Source organism: Cornus florida, unplaced genomic scaffold (assembly GCF_030987335.1).
Source record: "Cornus florida cultivar Cherokee Brave unplaced genomic scaffold, ASM3098733v1 CherokeeBrave_3.0.0_Hap2_Chr06, whole genome shotgun sequence".
In the NCBI taxonomy this organism is placed as follows: domain Eukaryota; kingdom Viridiplantae; phylum Streptophyta; class Magnoliopsida; order Cornales; family Cornaceae; genus Cornus; species Cornus florida.
In genome coordinates this window covers 60,372,606-60,394,322 of record NW_026775576.1, presented here as the reverse complement: position 1 = coordinate 60,394,322, position 21,717 = coordinate 60,372,606, and the positions used below count along the sequence as shown (strand labels likewise).

At 33.6% G+C, this 21,717-nt stretch overlaps 1 protein-coding gene across 3 annotated transcripts; it reads left to right on the top strand.

Moving 5' to 3' along the window:
• The first annotated feature begins 5,212 nt into the window (after positions 1-5,212).
• On the top strand, positions 5,213-21,262 carry LOC132311644 (protein VERNALIZATION 3-like). Of its 3 annotated transcripts, none has more exons than XM_059809654.1 (4): positions 5,225-5,714; positions 5,840-5,901; positions 20,012-20,056; positions 20,744-21,262. In XM_059809654.1, the coding sequence occupies exons 1-4, from the start codon at positions 5,481-5,483 to the stop codon at positions 20,883-20,885; spliced, it is 483 nt and encodes a 160-aa protein (XP_059665637.1). In that variant the 5' UTR covers positions 5,225-5,480; the 3' UTR covers positions 20,886-21,262. The 3 variants fall into 3 exon arrangements, with proteins under 3 accessions (XP_059665635.1, XP_059665637.1, XP_059665636.1); XM_059809653.1 differs by having other exon boundaries at positions 5,230-5,714; positions 20,012-20,052; XM_059809652.1 differs by lacking the exons at positions 20,012-20,056; positions 20,744-21,262 and having other exon boundaries at positions 5,213-5,714; positions 5,840-6,534.
• Positions 21,263-21,717: the final 455 nt, after the last annotated feature.

Genomic DNA, 21,717 nt, shown 5'->3' with positions numbered 1-21,717 from the left:
ACACAACCATCTAAGCCCTTCACTTGTCACAATTCCAAGCCTCTACACAAAATATAAAATCAACCCCTACACTTGGCATCATCCAAGCCCTTCATATGTCACAAACCAAGAGTCAACACATGGTCCAATGAAAAAGTGACACTTGTCACAACTTTTTCAAAATTACAAAAAAGTCCCTAAACAAAATATCTCCCAAAAATAATTACAAAACAATCCCTAAACAAAAATATCTCAAAAAGATAATCGCACAAAGACTCCCAAAAATGAAAATGTCCCCTAAGAAAGAATGCATATACACCCCCACAAAACATAATATAATAAGCATGCTTTGCTATACAATTAATTTATGCGTTAACAATAAATTAAATTAAATTAAATGCATGAAATGCCAAAAATCTATCCCGGACACTAAACCCTAAGGTAACAAGAAAAGAAACAATAAATAAAATAAAATAAAATAAAATAAAATAAAAATGCTGGAAAAAGAAAAGATGACACGTTCATCACAAAATCAATGGCAGAAAACAAAAAAAAAATAATTACTAATAAGGAAAGGAGATAAGTGGACGATACCCAGAAAAAAGGAAATTAATCATCTGTTTATTTTTTTGGTTCATGAGTAAATTGTTTAGGTTTAATCTTAGATACAAAGATTTGCAGAGTAATTTCAAATACGTTTGGAACTGGCATAGCTTTTTTGTTTAATTATTTGTGTACCTTTCTTTGTTATATGTAAATACTTTTGTACATAACATCCCAAGCAGTTTCTAATTTAAGTCGATATAAGTTGTACGCGACATCCCCACATAATGCTATTGGATGATAGTCATTAACTCTAATCGAATAAACACTAGTTCAAATTATAATCTACTAAGTGATACGTAGTTTATTTCATGCTATGTTATACATACAATCCTAACAAAATCCTACTTAACAAAATCCTAAGCAGTACGTAGTTTGTTTCACGCTTATGTTATGAGTACAATCCCAACAAAATCTTACTAAAGAAAGTAATTGGAATACGTAATTGAATAGGAGAAAGATCATAAACAAAGACGAAGAGATAGAGAGAGGAACACCAACATAGGAATTATGAATCAATGAACCAACAATTTTTAGACAAAGTAAAAAAAAAAATTGAATGTTATCACACGTAAACAACATGAATTTGGAATTAGCCAACAATTATTCAGATAAAGGGAACAAATTTGACGATAATCAAATGAATTTTACTAGAACCTCCAAAATAAAATATAAAGATCAAGGTAGGGAGAGGAAGACGATTAGCCCCTAAAATTAAATACCAGAGATCAAGTAGAGAGAGAAGACAAAACAAACTAGACCCACCTTGTTTATTAAAATAACTTATATTATATTTTAAAAATAATATTTAAATTTTTTATATATATAGAATATAATTTAAAGGGGCGGTGAAAATTTAATTATTCTATTTTTTTTAATTGACATGGCGCTCTCATATTCACTTATTTGGCATTAGATAGAACCGATCACTAATGAGACACGAGGGGATTTTGCACCATTTCAGTTCATATGTTGTTGACTTTTTCATTACAACATTGAATGTATTATTGCATTTTCTGTAAGGCATGTACCACGTGGTCATTTTATAAATTTCGTGAGCAATTCAAATGGGAGAGGGTTGCTGAACACACAATGTCAAATCACACAAGAGAGTACAAAATAATAAACATCGGACACGACACTCTACTCATAAGTAATTTGATAAAATCCCAGGAAGCGGCAACATAATTTACCCTAAAATAAATTATCATTCCGTTTTAAAAGTTTTTTTATTTTTAATTTTAATTTTTTTTGAAAAAAAAGATGGATGGTGTAGGTGAGTAATGTAATTTTGTCTAGTTTGATAGTTTAGAAGAATACCCGCAGGGGTATGTAAAATATCTTGAGAGTTGAGATTCGTTTTTGTTCTATTTATTCTTAAAAACAATATATACGTATATCAGTCCACATAAAACATCTTAATGATAAATATTGTCGACATACTACTTCTTAGAGTCCACTATTTATCCTTAAAAACAATATATATCTATATCAGTCCACATAACACTTCTTAGTGATAAATATTGTCCACGTACTACTTAGAGTCCACTTGCTGCCGACTTCGAGATGTGCTCATTAATTTTAGATGGATAATACTTTTATCAAACAAGAATAAGTTCCCAATTAGTATAATATTTAAAAGTTTAAGCAATTTGAAGGAATATATGAACATAAATAATATTAGATTATGCATGTCATTATGTTAGAAAAAATTTTTGCCAAGTGAATCCAACTGTAACAAATTAACAAGTCATGAACTTCTTTTTTTCAATATATATTTATAACAATGTCTAACAACTTGCGTGTTAAAATGTGAAAGGGTAGTACCAAGTGCTTTCTATAGTACCGTGTGTCCCTAAATCAAACAAAGAAGAAAGAATTTAATGATTAGGAGTGCCGCAAGGACAATTTTTTTTTTTTTTTTTTTTAATTTGTCCTGTAATTTGTGCAAGTGTCGTTCTATAATTTGTTCTCGAGTTTTAACTTTTATCCTAAGTAGTCTTATGCCATTTGGACATAGCACCACCTACATATATAACAATTTTGCTTTTCGTGTACGTGTGGAATCATACATATGTAGCATGCCAGCATAGTAGCCTATAAGTGTCATCGAATCCGTTCACGCACACCCAAGAACAAACTATGTGGATTCGGATCTAAAATGAACAATATCATATAACATTTTAAATTGTATAAGGCCTTTTCGGGATAAAAATAAAAAATAAAACCGTTCGGGCTCGGAACCAAAGCAGATATCATACCATGTGATAAACTGAGTTGTTATAAATGGTATCCGAGTCTAATCCAGCCAAAAGTGTAATTAACGAGAACGTTGAGTTCCTAAGGAGGTGATTGTGACGATCTTGTGGGTAGATGTGCATAAGCGGATGTGAGACATTATAGATTACAGATATACAAACCCACATTACCTGAATGTGAAATTATATATATATATATATATATATATATATATATATATGCCTAAGAGCAAAACCGTAGGAACCCAGATCCAAAGTAACAATTTCATACCACTGGCATGCACACATATATATAGATGGTGCTATCCCTAAATGTTGTAAGATAGAATAGGATAAAACCTAATAACAAAATCGAGCTATTTACTCGATTGCAAACATTTCTGGAACACCTCTAACAGAGATCCAAAGTAACAATTTCATACCACCGGCATGCACTGAAGTGAGTTATTACACATCTAACATTACTTCCACCAAATGATATTAGGTGCAAATTTTCATTTATCATCTTATATTTTAATTAAATTTTGCGATTTATATATATATATAATATGAAATGATGATTCTCTTCTATACAATGCAATTAAAAAAAAAAAAAAACCCAACACCACACAATAATATGAAATCAAGAATATGACACAATAATGAAAATGTGTTACATCTTTGATTCATTGATATTGTAATATTGCAACTTAATATGTGTTGAGAATTTTTTTAATAAAAGTAAATAAATATATAATAATAAATTATATATCCAGTTATAATATATTAAATTATATTTAATCTAATCATTTTATTTTTTATTAATATCATATTAAGTGTGGATATATAACCGTTATAGTTATCATTCTATATAAGGTGGAATTCTTCTCATTTTTCTATATATATATGAGTGTTTTACGTATGAGTAATGATATAAGGTGAGTGAGACACTTCCTCTATTTTATTATCTATTTTCAGAACTTTTTCTTCTGTGAGATGTTAGCGTATATTATTTTACATATTGAGTTTGCGAGCAACATATTGAGTTTGCAAGCAACAAGACATATATAGATTTGAACCTAGTTTTTCTGTGGTCGTGCATATAGAGGAAATATTGCTGCGAGCTGATTGAGTTGTATCTTGGAGTTGACTAGTTTCGCCAATACCCGCACAAAGGATAGGATTATCAACTTTAAGCCAATGTGTTTACACATGTATCAACAATCAGGCCAACACTTTTTTACCTATTTTAATATTGTTTTCATTTAATAATTTCTATTATTATATTAGTTATCTATTGCAGAATTATTATATTGTTGAATCCGTATTCATTATTATATTCATGTTGTTCAATTGATGTATTATATCGTTTAATAAAACAATTGTTACTTGATTCGTCATTGGTATTATTATTCGTTCATTTGAATCATTATGTATGAATTGGTTAATATATTAGTAGTTGTTTTATTTATAAAATATGTGAAATTAAATTAATATATTGGGTATGACAAAAAAAACAGTTAATATATTGCGTCAATATATACATCTATGCTGTGCCTTAATACAGGGCTGCATATATATATATATATATATATATAGCAAACACAACACCACCAAACAAAACTAAGTAGAATTCATTGACCCTGTAGAATATAGACATATCCCGAGAAGCCACGATATGAAAAGGCATGGATGGGAGAATGCAACCGAAAGTCATTGATTCTCGAAATAAAGATGCAAAAGCACGAGCCACTGTGTTTCCAGATATCCAAACATGAGGAACCGTGTGTGAACACTTGATAAACAAAACCGGCGTAGTGCTGCATCCTTGTTAAAGTGCACTAAATCACCCGTGCACGCATTTACCATTGCGCGGGACTGCCTTGTGTGAACACATAATTTTTGGGTCAATATATACTTAGTTAAAATGGTTTTGGTTCAAAAACCCGTACAGGGAATGGGATGGGATGGGTCAGTCAGTGACAGTGTCCTTTATTATTAAAAAAATATATATTGTTTTACCCATATACTTTATGTTATATGCAAAATTGTCCTTCTTGTTATAAGAAAATTGATCATTTTTATTTGATATAATTGTATAAAATTTAGAAGAATGTTTATTAAATTTAAATTTCTAATTATGAGTTTTTAAAAAAAAAAAATTGTATTAAGATTTAAATAATTTTGTAACACATATTTAATTGCGTAATAATTTGTGATTAATCCGTACCGACAGCATCAGGTTGCGTGACATCTCCGAATGAAAAAGTGGGGCCCATCTTCCTTACCACTTGCCAACCCTAAATTAAACCTGCGGTGTAAAATGATCCGTTTGGCCCAGCATCGGGTTGCGTAATGGCTGGGCCAACCTCAAAAAAATATATACATATAAATACTATATAGCTGGGACCTACCTTTGCACAAATCAATCTTATCACGGAGACATACGGAAGCCCGAATATCAATCTTAGGATTATAGTTTCTGTCTGTCTAAAAAAAAAAAGGAAAAAGAAAACGTAAATTTGACCAATGAAACATAAAGTAAGCCGGGGTACTTAGATATTTACCACAACAACTTTTAAAAAAAAAAGAAAAATATCTAAATATAGAGTCTATACATACACATATATAGCCCATAGTCGCTCTCTAAGAGATATTAATATGTACAGTACTGTAGTTGGTAAAAATTGTCGTGCCATGCCTAGGAACAGGGATCCTCTGGTTGTTGGGCGTGTCGTGGGCGATGTTTTGGAGCCCTTCACCAGGTCAGTTGGCCTTAGGGTCATCTTCAACAGCAGAGAAGTCACAAATGGTTGTGAGTTCAGACCCTCTCAAGTTGTGAACCAACCCAGAGTTGATATTGGAGGTGATGATCTGAGGACCTTCTACACCCTTGTAAGTCAATTTTCTCTTATCTTCTCATCTCCGGAAATATATATATATATATATGTGTGTGTGTGTGTGTGTGTGTGTGTGTGTATATGTATGTATTCACTATGTATATATATGATTTGTTGCAGGTTATGGTTGATCCTGATGCTCCCAGCCCAAGTGACCCAAACCTTAGGGAATACTTGCATTGGTTAGCGGACTCTCTCTCTCTTGTTCTTCATCTTCTTGTTCTTCAGACACAAAATAGAAAGAGATACAGATCTCTATTTGATGCGTTATTGATATGCATTAATTTTTCCAATAATATATGTATATATAAGATATATTATTATTATCTGCCCTTGTTTTTGTTTGATATGTTTGCATCAATTTCGATGGTAATTGTGCCTTATCTCCCCCAAACTCACCCACACACATATGTGATGAGGAATCTCTTACTCTCTAATCTATGTGTATGCGTGTATAGATAGATATATATATATATGTGTATAGATATCACAGAAACAAATACAGGCCGCGTTGCTCAGTTTATGTTAAAGCAGTCTGTTCTTCCCCCTTCTCTGTTCGATGTCCATCCCACTGACAAAAAAAAATAATAATAATAAATTAATAAAATAAATAAACAAATAAATATCTCCAGAAGAGAGAGAAAGAAAAATAACCCTCACGTGCCCACCACCATCTCTCTCTATATGTCAGCATATGTATATATCGTTCTCAGTCCAGATAAGATGTACTTTTAGCCTTGTCACTTGGTTTGTTCAGATCCCCAAGAAAGAAAAATTAATATATATATATATATATATATATATATATATATATATATTAATAACAACAACCACCACATACAACTTGGGTTTGTTTGATTCTTTTATAGTTGGATCTCCATCAGGCTTCCATAATTACATTCAACGTTCTCCAACAGGTTTCATAATTACATTCAACGTATGAGCGATTCAGGATAGTGTTATTTTTTTCTTTTTTTCTTTTTTACGAAGTTAAATTCTAGATTTAACGTTGTTGCACTATAAATGCCATTTTTTATTTTAATATATGGGATTAACATGTTTCATTCGCGAGTTAGTGTACTATAATGTTAATTTAAAATGCACTAAATGAGACGATATAATATATTATATGAGTGTTATATTTTTTTTATTTTTACGTAAATGTGATGTATGAATATTACATGATTACATATGTAACGCGTTCCACGTCCGAGTGCACTCGAGAATATGGGGTACTCGCAAATATTAATGAAATCGAATAAAAACAGAAAATTCGATCCAGAATCGGAATCAATCTGGCTTAGAAAACGTCAAACTTGAGATAATGATGAGTGTTTGAACCTGGGTTCAGAAAGCATAGAGAAGATAAAAAGAGTTCATGAATTAAGATATGATGATAAGGCTTTTCTTGAGCATATAGGACGCTGTTGGTGATTGTACCCGAAAGGTAAAGTTTTGGACGAAAGCTATCGATTGCTTGTACCTGAAAGGTAACGTTTTGTATAAGTAAATATATATTGTTTGGCTTTTAAGTGATGCTTGGTTCTGTCTGATAATTAACTCTTTGCTCTGTTGGTGCATTAATTTAGTAGATGATGGTATGATTGTACTAAATTTGATAATATTGTATTCGTGAATAATAAAAAGTGAAGATTGATGGTACTCAATATTATTGTAATTTACTGAATCGTATCCGTAATATATTTATTTTTAACAACACGGTCCGATAGAGAAAATATAGATAGTGGCAGTGCATTCGTAACCATTACCGATTTACATCCATCACCGATTTACATGTATTACCATGTATTGCAAAGAACACCGGTGGAACCAAAACGGACATAAACCACGAAGCTACCGGTGAATGTGAATCCTCTCTTGGGTGTGCTGTGTCCGTCCCTCCGTCCGTAGAATCAAATTATTTCGTGGATCGAATTTCGCTTGACTGTCTACCGCTCTGCGAGAGGTAGAAGTTTTGTATAAATTTCTCAAGTAGTTTGATTCGGATAATAGGTTTGTGAAATTTTAACCCTATTGTTTATCTAGGGGAATAAATTTATTAGTTTATTAATCTTTATTTTCTGGATCTCATGAGTGGTCTTTTGATGGGTAGTAATCAATAGACTGTTTCAGTGATGCTTGTTTGGATGGAGATGAAAGTGAAAGAGGAGATAAAGGAAGTAATCATCTGTGTGTATATGGGATATGTATGCTTTGCCGTCCTTATCTTAATGGATGTCAATAAAATCAGCTCTCTCATGCACATGATGTACCTGCAAATATCTTTGGACAAAATTGCCAAAATATCTTCACTCAAGAATTAATTGAATATTCAAGACGCTGTCGTTTTGGACCATGGGGGATGATAAATATCCAGATTTTAGATATTAAAAATCTTGACTGGTTCTCCAAGGTTGAAATTGTTTGTCCTAAGTGTAAAAATCTGACTTTTGATGTACGAGACTTTTTGATTAGTGGATTTGATATCTTTGTATTTTAAATTATTTTATTTATTTTTCAATAATTTTATGTTTTTGTAATAGCTTTTAAATTATGATGGTAATGAAATTCGTATTTCGATTTTCCTTGCTTACAATTGAATAAAGTTTTTTATAAATAAAATACAATATTATCTTTAAAAAATTTTAAATCTACACTTTCTAGTTTTATAAAAACATATTCATGTCTTTGTCATTTTATTTTAGGGTCAATTGCACTAAACCCCCTTGACTATCAAGTTTTTGCACTAAAACCCCTTATAAGTATTTTTTATGTACAATACCCCCTCAGCTTACCAATTGTAGCAACAAATTGAACATTTGAGGGGTGTTTTGTAGAAAAACAAACTCTTGAATGGGGTGATTTGCAAAAAATTGATAGTCAAAGAGGGTTTAATACAATTTACCCTTTTATATAGTGTAAAAGAGCACATTTTATTTCATTACATATATGGGTATGGTTGAGAGTTCAAGTCATCCTAGGGAAAGTGGGTGTACAAGTTAATTGCAACAAAAATGATTTTTGTTTTTTTTTAACAAAAAAGAGGAAATTTTAAGAGATCGAGGAGATACTACTAGTCTATATTTTCTAGTGATAAGCATATACTTTTATAATATTTATTATTTTAATTTTATTTTTGGTAAGTATTTTTTTTAATTTCATTTATGCACATATATTAATGAAATGCACAACATAAATAATTAAAGTCCTTATGCTCGGTATTAACTAGCTCACTCAAATCGTAAATTGTGGTTTCGTCTATCATATATATAGGTATTCATATAATATATATGTATATTTTTTGAAATTTATATATTCATGAAAATTTCAAAATATATTCTATATACATATTCACATAATGTATATTTATAATTTTTTACATACTTTTTTTATAGGTATAATTAATATAATATATACACGCACATATACATATGAAAGTTTTTAGAGCAAATTGCACTAAACTTCCTTGACTATCAATCTTTTGCAGATCACCCCTTCAAGAAAAAGGGCATTTTCGTCACAAAAATGGCATAGTGAAGTCACGTGCCATTTCAGGTATTTTTTTTAAATGGACGTTTACTTCCCTAACACCACCCCCCCCCCCCCTTCCCCGTTCACGAGATTTTTGTTAGTTGGGGGGGTTTTATGCTAAAAATTTTCGTAAAAAGAATTTATTGCTGAAGGTTGAAAGTCAAGGAGGATTTAGTGCAATTCGTCCTTTTATTTATTTAAAAATTTAAGTAGAGTGCTGGGCAAATAGTGGATAACAAATATTACATCTATTTTCCATAGGGTTCTTTGTTGGCCTTAAGGCTTCCTTATGAATTGTGATAAAATAAAGAAGCCAAAATTGTCCTTTATGGTCTAGATTAAAAACAAGAATATATAGTACACGATTTTTCAGCTATTGCTATATTTGGGAGTACCAAATCGTAAATTTTTTCTAATTCCAAATTCAAATTGCTGCTTCAGTGCTCCCAAATACAACATACGTCATCTATGAGTTGAATTCTTAGATATGTTGAAATATTCAAGTGGGACTGCATTTTATTTCATATGGCTATTATTACTTGACTATCATTGTTCAATCTAAAGGGAGCAAGTTTTTAAGAAGAAAACGAGTAGTTTGTATTGATAATTGTTTTACTTACAACAAATGGTTAATCATCTTCAAATGGGTACTTTTTTTATATAGTGTTAGGAATTATAACCCTTCGTTCGGCATGACGAATGCGTATAACAAACAAACATAGAGATCCAATCATAAAATAACAAACAATAACACAATAAAAGCATGATATTTAACATGGTTTAGCCTAACCTGCCCTACGTCCACGAAAAGAAGAAATTTCACCATCATTAGAATACTACACTGTAGAGAATGTCCATTCGCACATTATCTCACGAGAAATTACAGTGGTAGATACTTTGAATACTGGATCGTGTACACACATTATCTACTCATGGTATGATGTTTGATACCAAGGCTTCCACTAGACCCTTGCTTGGTACTCCACCACTCATTTATCATCTCTACCCCCTCCCTTCACACACACACACGCGTACACACTCACCAATTTCTATGAGGCTACATCTCTCTACGTTGCACTCACTCTCTTCTCTTCTCACTCACTCCTCCATTCTCTTTTCTTCTCTACCCTCTAAACTTAACTCCCTCTTTGTATATGGGGCTTCTAACCCATAACTTGGCAAGCGAGTAACACAAATCTTTGTTGGGCAAGGAATGTGTAACGACCCACTCCATCACATGGTATGATATTGTCCGCTTTGGCCAGAGCCCACACGATTTTACTTTTGGGCTTTAACCCAAAAGGCTTCATACCAATTGGAGTGACACACCTACATATAAGTACTTCACCTTTCCCTTACGTAGGCGATGTGGGATTGTGCACCTATAGCTCGCCCAGTGTGGTAGCCTGCCAGTATCTCGTACCTGCTTACGGCACACCCGCCCACAAGTTCGCCATAATTACCCCTCTTTTGGGGTCCAACGTCCTCGTTGGCCACACTTCTGGTTGGATCAGGCTCTGATACCATTTGTAACGACTCACTCCACCACATGGTATGATATTGTCAGCTTTGGGCGTGAGCCCCGATAGTTTTGCTTTTGAGCATTAACCCAAAAGGCCTCATACCAATTAGAATGATACACCTACATATAAGCACTACACATTTCCCTTACCTAGGCGGTGTAGGATTGTACACCTGTAGCTCGCCTAGTGTGGTAGCCTGCCAGTGCCTCGCACCCGCCCATGACACACCTGCCCACAAGGTCGCCACAGAATGCAAATACTTAGGGCTTAAAGACAATTACTTTGGTCCTATTGTGTTTTATAGATCTTATCAACACGCTATCAAACTAGACGAACCATTAGCTTTGATACTACTTGTTAGGTAAAAATAACAAAATGGAAGCTAGTGTGGTTTGGCCTAACCCGACCTACATTTATCGAGAGAATAAATTTCACTATCATTAATAGAAGAAATACAAGAGAAATATGTAAAGACTTGAATAAGAATTAATTACTCATTCATAATTTTAGTATTTATATATTAAAAGAGCACGTGTTAATATTACAACAAAGGAAGTTAAATAAATCATTGCATATTTTATGCCTAGACATATGTGTAAATAAAGTCAAACTCCATGATTTATGGCTATTATATCTCCTAATATGGTAGGTCACATCCCATAACTTGTGACTTATCATATCTGGGCTAACATTAATGAGTACCCACTCACACAGTACCTGATAAGAAATTACATAGGTATAAACTTTGAACACTGGACCATGTACACACACACTCTGTGCACGGTGTCGAATACCTAAGCCTTTCACGACCTGCCATTCCATGAGACCCCTACTCACCATCGGTGTTCCGTGAGTACTCATCATCTCTACCCACACACACTAACCAATTTCTATGATGTTACATTTCTCTACTTTTCACCCACTCTCCTCTTCTCAATCATTCATCCATAGCTTATGAGCAAGTAATACAAAACCTCAATAGGAATGCCAATGGGTCCTAAAGCCCTTCTCGATCTCATCTTTCTTAAGGAATTTCTTAACCTCCCACTCCTTCGCACTATGGAAAAATATGTTATCTCTAAGGTCACTATATTCTTCTAAGCCCAAACTCCCTATATGGTTTTCATTTAACAATTTCTCAAAATAACTTTTTATTCTTTCTTAAATTTCATCATTTTTTTTTTCTTAAAACCCTCGAATTTTCACTTTTAATGCCATTTAATATGGTTAAAATCTTTAGCTTACCTCTCCCTTAGTTTAGAAAGTTTATATATATTCTTCTCACCATCTTTTGTGCCTAGTTTAAAATAAATTATCCTCTCCTCTTTTCCTACTTGACCATTAAAATATCCTTTATGTACACTTTTTCTCCTTGGGGCATCCTTTGGATCTATTTGTCCATTTGTTCCCAAAATTGTGTTTTAATATATTCATCTAGTCCTAGTTGGGGTGCAATTGTCTTGGCTCAAATGAATGAGAAGCCCATTATAAGTCCTTTTGGTGGTGGTTGCTGCTAAAACTGCAAGACAAAGTGGGAAACAGACACTTTCTTCTATCTATGGTGTGGCAATATCTATAACACTTATATGTGTGGATACCCTCTACTTGTGTAGATGCGTTTTGAAGAAAAGAGTGAGCACCGAAAGAAGAGTGTGCAAAGTGAATTATATCTAAATGGTGTGGGCGGGCCGTGACAAATGGCATCGGAGCCAATCCCCAGTCAAAATGTATGCAAGCCTGTGAGGTACAGGATGCTAGCGAGGACGCTAGTTCCCAAAAAGGGGTGATTGTGACGTCCTACATCTCCTGGGGAAGAGATTTAATGACAATTATGTGTGGACATCCCTTAATTGTGTAATCAAGTTTTAAGGAAAACCGTAAACACCGAGAGGAGAGTATACAAAGCGAACAATAGCTACACGAATAGAGTGGGTCATGACAAATGGTATCAAAGCCAATCCCTAGGTGGAAATGGGGGGTGTGCACAAGCCCATAAGGAACAAGAGGCCATCAAGGGCTTCCCCCCCCCCCCCCCAGTAAGAATATTAGCCTCTTTTGCAAGCAAGCTTCCAAATTAATATACTCTATCATCAAGCCTAGGGATAACTATACTTACCTCCCCTGAAGATTGCTTAAATAACAGAGACCTCCCATCTAATTTCAAATATAATATTGACCTCCCCTATCAGTGTTGATTTTAACCTATTAAATTACTCTTATACTCACTATTTTTTTTAATGTAAAATATATGTTTCTTTATGGACCAAAGTTTTAAATAAGGGCATTCTTCGGTTTAAGTATAAGCATGACATAAGTAGAGTGTTAAGTGTCATTATTATATTTGAGGGGAAATTCATGTTATTTAGGCAATTTGTAGGGAACGTAAGTATAATTGTCCCAAAATTATATCAATCTTATAATATATTATTACTATTATTATATATTTATCGTTCGTCGTTTTTCCGTTGTGTCCGTGTCTTAGTTTCTTAGAATTGGTCATGTCAATGTTTTTATGTCGTGTCCTATCATAGATGTATGACGTTCTTAAGTTAGCATAAAATTATATTTAAAAGGGAAAATAAGTAATGAAAAATGATAATATTCTATAACCTCAGGGGTTTGGGAGTTCAGAATTCATCAAAAGATTGAAAGAAAATAAAATTATATAATGAAAGAAGAAATTACTATTAAGGCACATCACCTAGTGATATCTCAATTCCAGTCTCTCAAAAGTATTGTGGGAATTCTTTGTAAAGGAAAAGAAAAAGAAAAAATATTTTTATAAAAAATGATAAAATGGATAATACTGGGGCTGGAAGACTCATTTTCCTTCCCTTTCTTTCCTAGGAAATTTTAACATACAACACTCGCAAACACCCCTTATGTACGTTTCATCAAAATACTGGGGCTGGAAGACTAATTTTCCTCCCCCTTCCCAGAAAATTTCACACACAACACTCGCAAACACCCCTTGCATGTTTCGTCTCCACTTCTCCCAATTTCCCTGTTCCAAGCCAAGGGGCTGTTAGTTATTCGAAACCAAAGGGCTTCAACAACCTAGCAACACCGAAAGTAAAAGCCCAAAGCTGTATATACACATATTACATACATATGTACATATTGAAGTATAGAACCGTATACATATGACTACTATGCAATCTATATATTACATGGATGTTAAGGCACCCACCAACAGATATAGGTCGGTGGTTAAAAGTACAAACTATGCCAACTTTGAAGATTAAACAAGATTAAAATAATAATAATAATAATAAAGAGAGAGCAAAACAAGTAACAAATGAAAAGAAAATAAAAAAATCTTACTAATCATTTATCAAACATCTTAAAACCAAATTTCCATCCCATTGACCAAATAATCATAATTGGTATGAAATTGTCTACTTTGCGCATAAGCTAGTACGGGCATTGTTCATGAGTTTTATTTCAAAAGATCTCATTTGGAAATGAAACTTTATGGAATGATCCACTACATTGTTGTCTGCTTTAGACCCAATCCCACACGGTTTTCGCTTTGGGCTTTCCACACCCATGCGATGCGAGATTGTGCACTTATAGCTTACCCAGTGTGGTAGTCTGCCAGTGCCTCTTGTACCCGCCCACGGCACACCCGCCCACAAGATCGCCACAATCACCACCTCCCTTCGAGGCCCACTGTCCCCGTAGGCCAAAATTCTAGTTGGGTCATGTTTTGATACCTTTTGTAACAACCCACTCCACTACATGATCTGATATTGTCCGCTTTGGGCTTGGACCCAAACCCGCACGGTTTTGCTCTTAAGCTTTACTCCAAAAGGTCTCGTACCAATTGGAGTGTACAAATCCTACATGTAAAGCACTTTCCCTTCCACACCCGAGCAATGTGAGATTGTGCATCTGTAACTCACCAAGTGTGGTAGCTTAGTAGTACCTCTTGCACCCACCCACAAGGTCACCACACTTTACCTTACTCAGACAATATGGAATTGAACAAACTGTAACTCGCCCAATATCTCGCACCCGTCCACATCACACTTGCCCACATAGGTCGTCATAATCACCCCCCTAAGGGGCCCAACATCCATGTTGGCCACATTTCCTGCTAAGCTCCGACTCTCATACCATTTGTAACAACTCACTCCACCACATAGTATGATATTGTTCGTTTTGGGCTTGAGTTTGCACAATTTTTAGCTGAGCTCCAGCTCTGATAACAATTGTAACAACTTACTTTACCACATGGTATGATGTTGTTCTCTTTGGGCCTGAACATGCACATTTTTGTTTTTGGACCATCTGGAGATGTAACTTCACCTTACCTAGACAATGTGGGATTGTGCAACCTGTACCTACCCGCCCACATAGATCGCCATCCAATGATCTCCCAAACTTTTAATAGCCACTTCAAGTTCAATGATCCACACAAACGCACAAATCTACAACTTTTCAATCAAACTGAAAATAAATTTTCCTAACTTGCATATTGTGCCCATCCATTCCCTTTCTTATAATGTATTTGCTCGCATAAGCGAATAGAAGGACTTTTTGTTGGGGACCATGGAAGCACAAAAACATGGAGTTCTAACAAGAAGAAATAATACAATCATACATAAAACACAAGATTTACATGGTTCGGCCAAATCGGACTTATGTCCACAAATAAGAAGAGATTCACTAAAATATGATTATATAGAATATTACAACAATAGATAATTTTCAACATCAAACCATGTACACAAACTCTTGACCACTCTCCCTCGCAATCGGTGTTCACTCTACTACACCTGTAATTACCTCTATTCATCAACTTCATCATGCAACTACCACCCTCTACTATAAAATTAGGGTTACCACCCTCCACTGTAGAATTAGGGCTACGTGTCTCTCCTTTTCTTAACTCTCAACCCACAACCTAGGTATCTATTTATAGATTGCAAAACACAAGATTTACATGAGAAGAGATTCACAACTGCGCCAAAATTCTTCTTTGTGTACTTGACGAGAATCCCTCACGTTATTAGTGTTCACTCTACCAAACTAGTAACTTCCTCCCTCATCAACTCCCTCATGAGGCTAACACCCTCCACTATAAACTTAGGGCTACCACCTTTATTATAGAATTAGGATTACATGTCTCTCATTCTCATAAGTCTCCAACCCATAAGTATTTATTTATAGTCCAAAATTTAGTTCCAGTAGATTTAGGGACTTCACCAAAGGAGCTAGTTTCTTTTTACGCTTTGGTTTCATGCCAAGATGTCATGATAATAATAATTCTCTTGCAAAACTCTAATTATCTCGATTATATATTGATTGATTAGTCAAACCTCCCAGGCTTCACCCTAACTATTCGAGCTCAATGCCATATAACCATCATGATAGTCTCATGACCAAACAAGTTGGTTGATTGACTCCATTTACAACTGAAACTTGTTGCAGCATCTATTGAGACTCATTTTGTTTTCTGGATTTTTTCCACCTTCGACTCAGATATCATTTTGTTATGACAACGAAAGCGCACGAATATTGGGATCTAATAAAAGCTAATAAAGTAATCACACATAAACACAAGATGTAACGTGATTCGGCACAAACCGGCCTACACCCACATATGAGAAGATATTTTCACCATGCCTAACTCCACAAGTTTGTTTCCTCGCATCAGTCTTTCTACCCTATCAACCTATAAATCACATCTCTACTAGTCCTCCTCTTACGAGACTACATCATTTTCAATCTCATAAGTCTCAACTTATAACTTCGGTATTTATTTGTAGAGATTCCTAGGCATAATTCCTTGGGACCTAAAATTCTCTAATAAAATACAATTAAACTTAATTAAATTAGAAATTCGAGACACTAATGTGTTTATCGAAATGTAGCTTCAACAACCTGTGCCTGTGGTCCCTATACTCTTTTAGTGATTACATGAAGAAAGTGACTTTTGACATTAACTTCTGTAGGCCCTTTAAAGAACATAAATAAAGCATAACTTTTTATTATTATTATTATTCATCACTAATAAAGTACTTGTAAATATATATATATATATATATATACACAAAGTGATTTCCATAATAATGATGAGTAGAACTGGTGGGCCAGTTATATTATCACACCACCACCAAATCATTCATGTTATTGTGTGGTAACTAGTAACTTATTCATATTATTTTTAATAATAAACATAAGTTGATTTGCCCGTTAAATGAAGTAATTTATTTATAATTTTTATTTTTGTCACTGAATTCCTACCGTGGTGTCTTATGTATTGCAACCAAAAAATAAAAAATAAAACAAATTTCTATTGTGGGAAAAAACACGAGTTTGGCTCGTTGTGAAAGAAAAGGTGATTAAATATTGTTGTTGATTGATCATATGTATAGTGACCGTATATGCATATACAGATATGTATATTCAAATTTGACTTGATACAGTAAATTGTCTAATCATTGATATAAAGAAAGAGAGAGCCAAATTTTATTTTAATAAATCAAAGATTGATTTTCGTAAACTAAATTGGGTCATTTTGATCTCTTGCAATTTCCTAATTTTTAAGTGATTGGATGATTAGAGTTTGATTGCAAATATGATAACTAAGATAGATATTCTTGCACTTCATGGTTTATTTATTAATTAATTAATTATGTGTGTGTGTGTGTGTGTATGTATATATATATGTTAGAACTATTTGATTTGATAACCGTATATACCTCTAGATAATAAGGTGGGTACGTGACAGGAATTAAAAAAGGGTATATTCGAGGTGGTGAAGAGTCTTGAGTCTTGACCGAGTTGACTCCTGAGTTTACTCGTTGAGTTTAATTTGAGAACTGTACTTATTTAACTTGAAAGTTTGCATCAAATTTGATATTTTAAGGGGATGAGCACACAAGACATGACTTAGAACTCCTTTTTTCAGTATCATTTTTCTCCATATCACAGGAAGTATTTATTAAACATATGTAAGTTTCTTAGAAATTTTGAGATCTGGTTTAGTTTCTAAATATAATTTCTTACTAAAAAGTCATTTTCGTAGTTATCAACTTATTTATATACTTGATAATATGTGGGGGCATAATTGATTTCACTATATATGTAATAGATGTTGTCAATGATACATGTATATATATATATATATATGTGTGTGTATATATATATGTATATATATATGTGCCTCTTTTTTATAATTGTTGTGTGATATGTGTATATATATTTTGAATCCATATGAGGAAATTGAATCATTTAACAAGTATTATTCAAGTTTGATTTTATAAAAAAATTCAATTAATTGTTGTGTGATATGTGTATATATTTTGAATTCATTTGAGGAAATTGAATCATTTAACAAGTATTATTGAAGTTGGGTTATATATATATAATAAAATAAAATATAAAAAAAAGCCAATGATAATTGAGGAGGTTGGTGGCAAAATTGTGTTTATCATTTATAGAAAAGATTCAATTTCTTGTAAGATTAAGTTATATGAGTGAATGGTTCACTCTTTTGTGAGTCTAGTTGCAATTTTATATCTTTTATTTACCTCGTATATATGAGCTTGAAAATATTTTGTTGTGGAGGAGTAATGTGTAACTTCTTAAAAAGTTACAATATTAGTCATGCTTGTGAGTTTCAATATTGGAGGCAAAAATGCTTTAATTGTTTGTGACAAGTACTATTTCAACTTGTTGCATGATAATTGGAGAGCTTAGCAAATGCAAGGTTGCATCATGTATGCTATGTATTGTCCCAAGCTAGACACAATTGAATTATAACGATTTTAAGTTTACAATAGTAGAGGTTAAAATGATAAGAGAGTTATGGCCAGATCTAGTGTCATCACTTTTTTACATTGTGCTAGTATGGTATTGGTTTGACACATGAGAATGTCAAGATATATTGGCTTGACACATGAGAATGTTAAATGGTTAACTAAAAATAATGTTTTTAAGTAATGACATAGCCAAGAGGAGCCAGGATTTATTTTCAGGGGGCATAAAGTGATAATTGACAAATTATATGCTTATACGTGTATATATATATAAGAAAAAAAAATAGGTCCAGGGGTGTAACAGGAAAAAAATTAATTTCAAGGGAGACACGACATAATATTTCATAAGTAATATGCCTAGGTTTATAAAAATATATATATATATTAGTGGGATAGCCTAGACCCGGGGGGGCACGTGCCTTCCTGAGTGTATGCTGGCTCCATCCCTGGATATAATGGGAAATTGTTGGATATATTGAAATATAAAAAGTACAAAATTGTACGATGTTAAAACCACCTTCACCAATTGCCAATAGTCACATTCATTTAAGTGACGACTTTTTAGTATTTTGAACACGCACATCTAACCTTGAAAAGTAAAGTTATACATATTTTCAAATAGTTGTATGTATTTCTATCAATCATGTCTGTTTAATGGTAGCTTTTAGAATCGAATTGGCAACCTTTTATGCTCCTTGAATAGAGTTTTCGTCTCAGATTTTGTGTAATTCTCCTTTACTATTATTTTCTACATATAAAAATTATATACATTTTTAAGGAGCGTTCAGAAATTTTTTGGTATTGCTAACTGCAGATTATGATGGTTTTTTGAATCCTCAAAATGTTTTGTCTAGAACCCGATAGCAAACTCAAATTAAGTGGGTAGAAATAACACTTTAGGGAAAGCGATCCTACAATGAATAGAATACTAGAATACTAATATAAAACAATTATTACATCACAACTAAAATGTCATTAAACCATAAAGAATACTATAATGACAAATACTATATATATATATATATTTGTAATTTGGTGTGTACAATCCTATGGTAACCAAAAAAAGTGGACCAATTATTTCGTAATCCGTAACCGAATCGATTGGCCTTCCAACCCGAACCAATCCGTACGGATTGAATTGGTTCAGATCAAATCACAGTTTGAACCGAATTCGTGTGCATCCCTAGTGTTATTAGCCTGTCGTGTCAAGTATTACCACCCTTGTAGGTTTTCTTCTAAATCGTTATGTACCATATAACTGCATTTTTTAAATTCTCCAAAATTATGGAAGGCCAACATATTATATTTGTCCATCCAATGTCCATTAACCTTGGGCCTAACTTGGATTGAGTTGGCCCTAACTCCATTCCCTTTTGGATTTATAGATATATAGTGGTTAATTGGTTCTTTTCTCTCCTTTTTTTTCCTCATTTATGTGCTCACATGTTTCTCTCTTAATGGACTTCTAGGTTGGTGACTGATATTCCAGCAACCACAGGAGCTGGCTTTGGTAAGTAAGTTTTACTGTTCTCAAACAACCAATGCATTTTTCCTATTATATACCACTAATTTTTCCTTTTTTCCAATTACATACCTAGTAGAAGTGCACGTGCGTTGCACGTAGAAATCTCCAATTATTTTTACTTAAAAGTTACCAAAAATCCCTTGTAATCTAATGTGCTCTGTATAAAAAGAAATTGGTTCTTGTTTTCTGAAAAATTATACGTTGTAGAAGTAAAACAAATGCAGGACTGAACTGTAAGGTTGTGTTCGTTTGTACGGAATTGGAGCTTTCGAATTGAAATTTGTGGAATTGGAGAAAAATGACTAACAAAATTAAACCAAAATTTTTTCCAATTCCAATTCTAAGGCTCCAATTCCACGTAACCGAACACAACCTAAAAGTAATTGAACAATGTAATGATTCTTTGGCAAATCAACCACAAGAATATCAAACTACAGTTTTGAGTGAGAGAAATGAGTTTGCTAGGATTTTGAAGTTCTTAGTTTTAATGAGTTATGAATGAAGACTTCTCATGATATACTCTTATTATCTAGTTTGTTGAAGAAACATAGCCTATTTTTCTTTAGGAAAAGGTATCATGAAGGCAGTCTCGCGCCATTACAACCCTTTTCAAAATGGCATTTGAGATATATGCATATAATCTAATGGTGTGGTATGTACTGGTGTATGCATGTAGGCCAGGAGGTGGTGTGCTACGAGAACCCGCAGCCATCGATGGGGATTCATCGGTTCGTTTTTGTGCTGTTCCGCCAACTTGGTCGTCAGACAGTCTACGCTCCGGGATGGAGGCAGAATTTCAACACCCGAGACTTTGCTGAGCTTTACAATCTTGGCTTGCCAGTTGCTGCTGTCTACTTTAACTGCCAGAGGGAGAGTGGCTCAGGGGGACGAAGGCGATAAATCGAATCTCTAGGTATTTGTTTCTCCTAATACATAGTGAATGGACTGAAACAACTCAATAGACATTATGGATGAAAATTGAGTTTTGGTACTGTATGGATATTGAAATATATCAATATACCATAGTTTCAGTAGTATCTCCTTTATTTTCTATAGAGGGCTGGGTGTTCATGTCAATTAGGAGAAAGTGTGGCCATGTTTGTAGTATATTATAGCATGTTTCTTGGTACAAAAAGGATGTAACTATCCAGATTTTATCTATCTATATATATATATTATAGCACTTATCTCTATAGCAGCTTTAGCAGCATATCCCGGATCTCCGGATCAACTATTCTGAAAACAAGACCTAATTTCAGGTTTTGATGCCTTCTAGGCATCCACAATTAGGAGTGATTCACATCCCTGGCAAGGCCAACAAATTAGCCATATGATTCTACTTCAGCAGTTATAAATATAAACCTAGCTATGATTGGGACTTCACACCCAAAACATCTTCAAATGTTCCCATATCATCCATGTACAGCACAATACAACACATGCATATCTGCGTGTGTCTGCGTGTGTGTGTGTGTGTGTGTGTGTGTGTGTGTGTGATGACAATATGCACATATGCACCAACTGCCCTCATGCATTCAACCAAGCAGAGTCCTTGACTACCTACCATTCTTATACATTCTTATAGGGCTTTCTCATACATGATTTGCACTCATTCAATATGAAATTATGTGTGTTTACATTTACAAATGC

What these genes read in the sequence shown, in the direction of transcription:
- LOC132311644 (XM_059809652.1), top strand. Translation starts at nt 5,481, where the DNA reads ATGTACAGTACTGTAGTTGGTAAAAATTGTCGTGCCATGCCTAGGAAC. An exon ending in TGAGGACCTTCTACACCCTT is followed by an intron (nt 5,715 to 5,839) that starts GTAAGTCAATTT and finishes GATTTGTTGCAG; the next exon opens with GTTATGGTTGATCCTGATGC.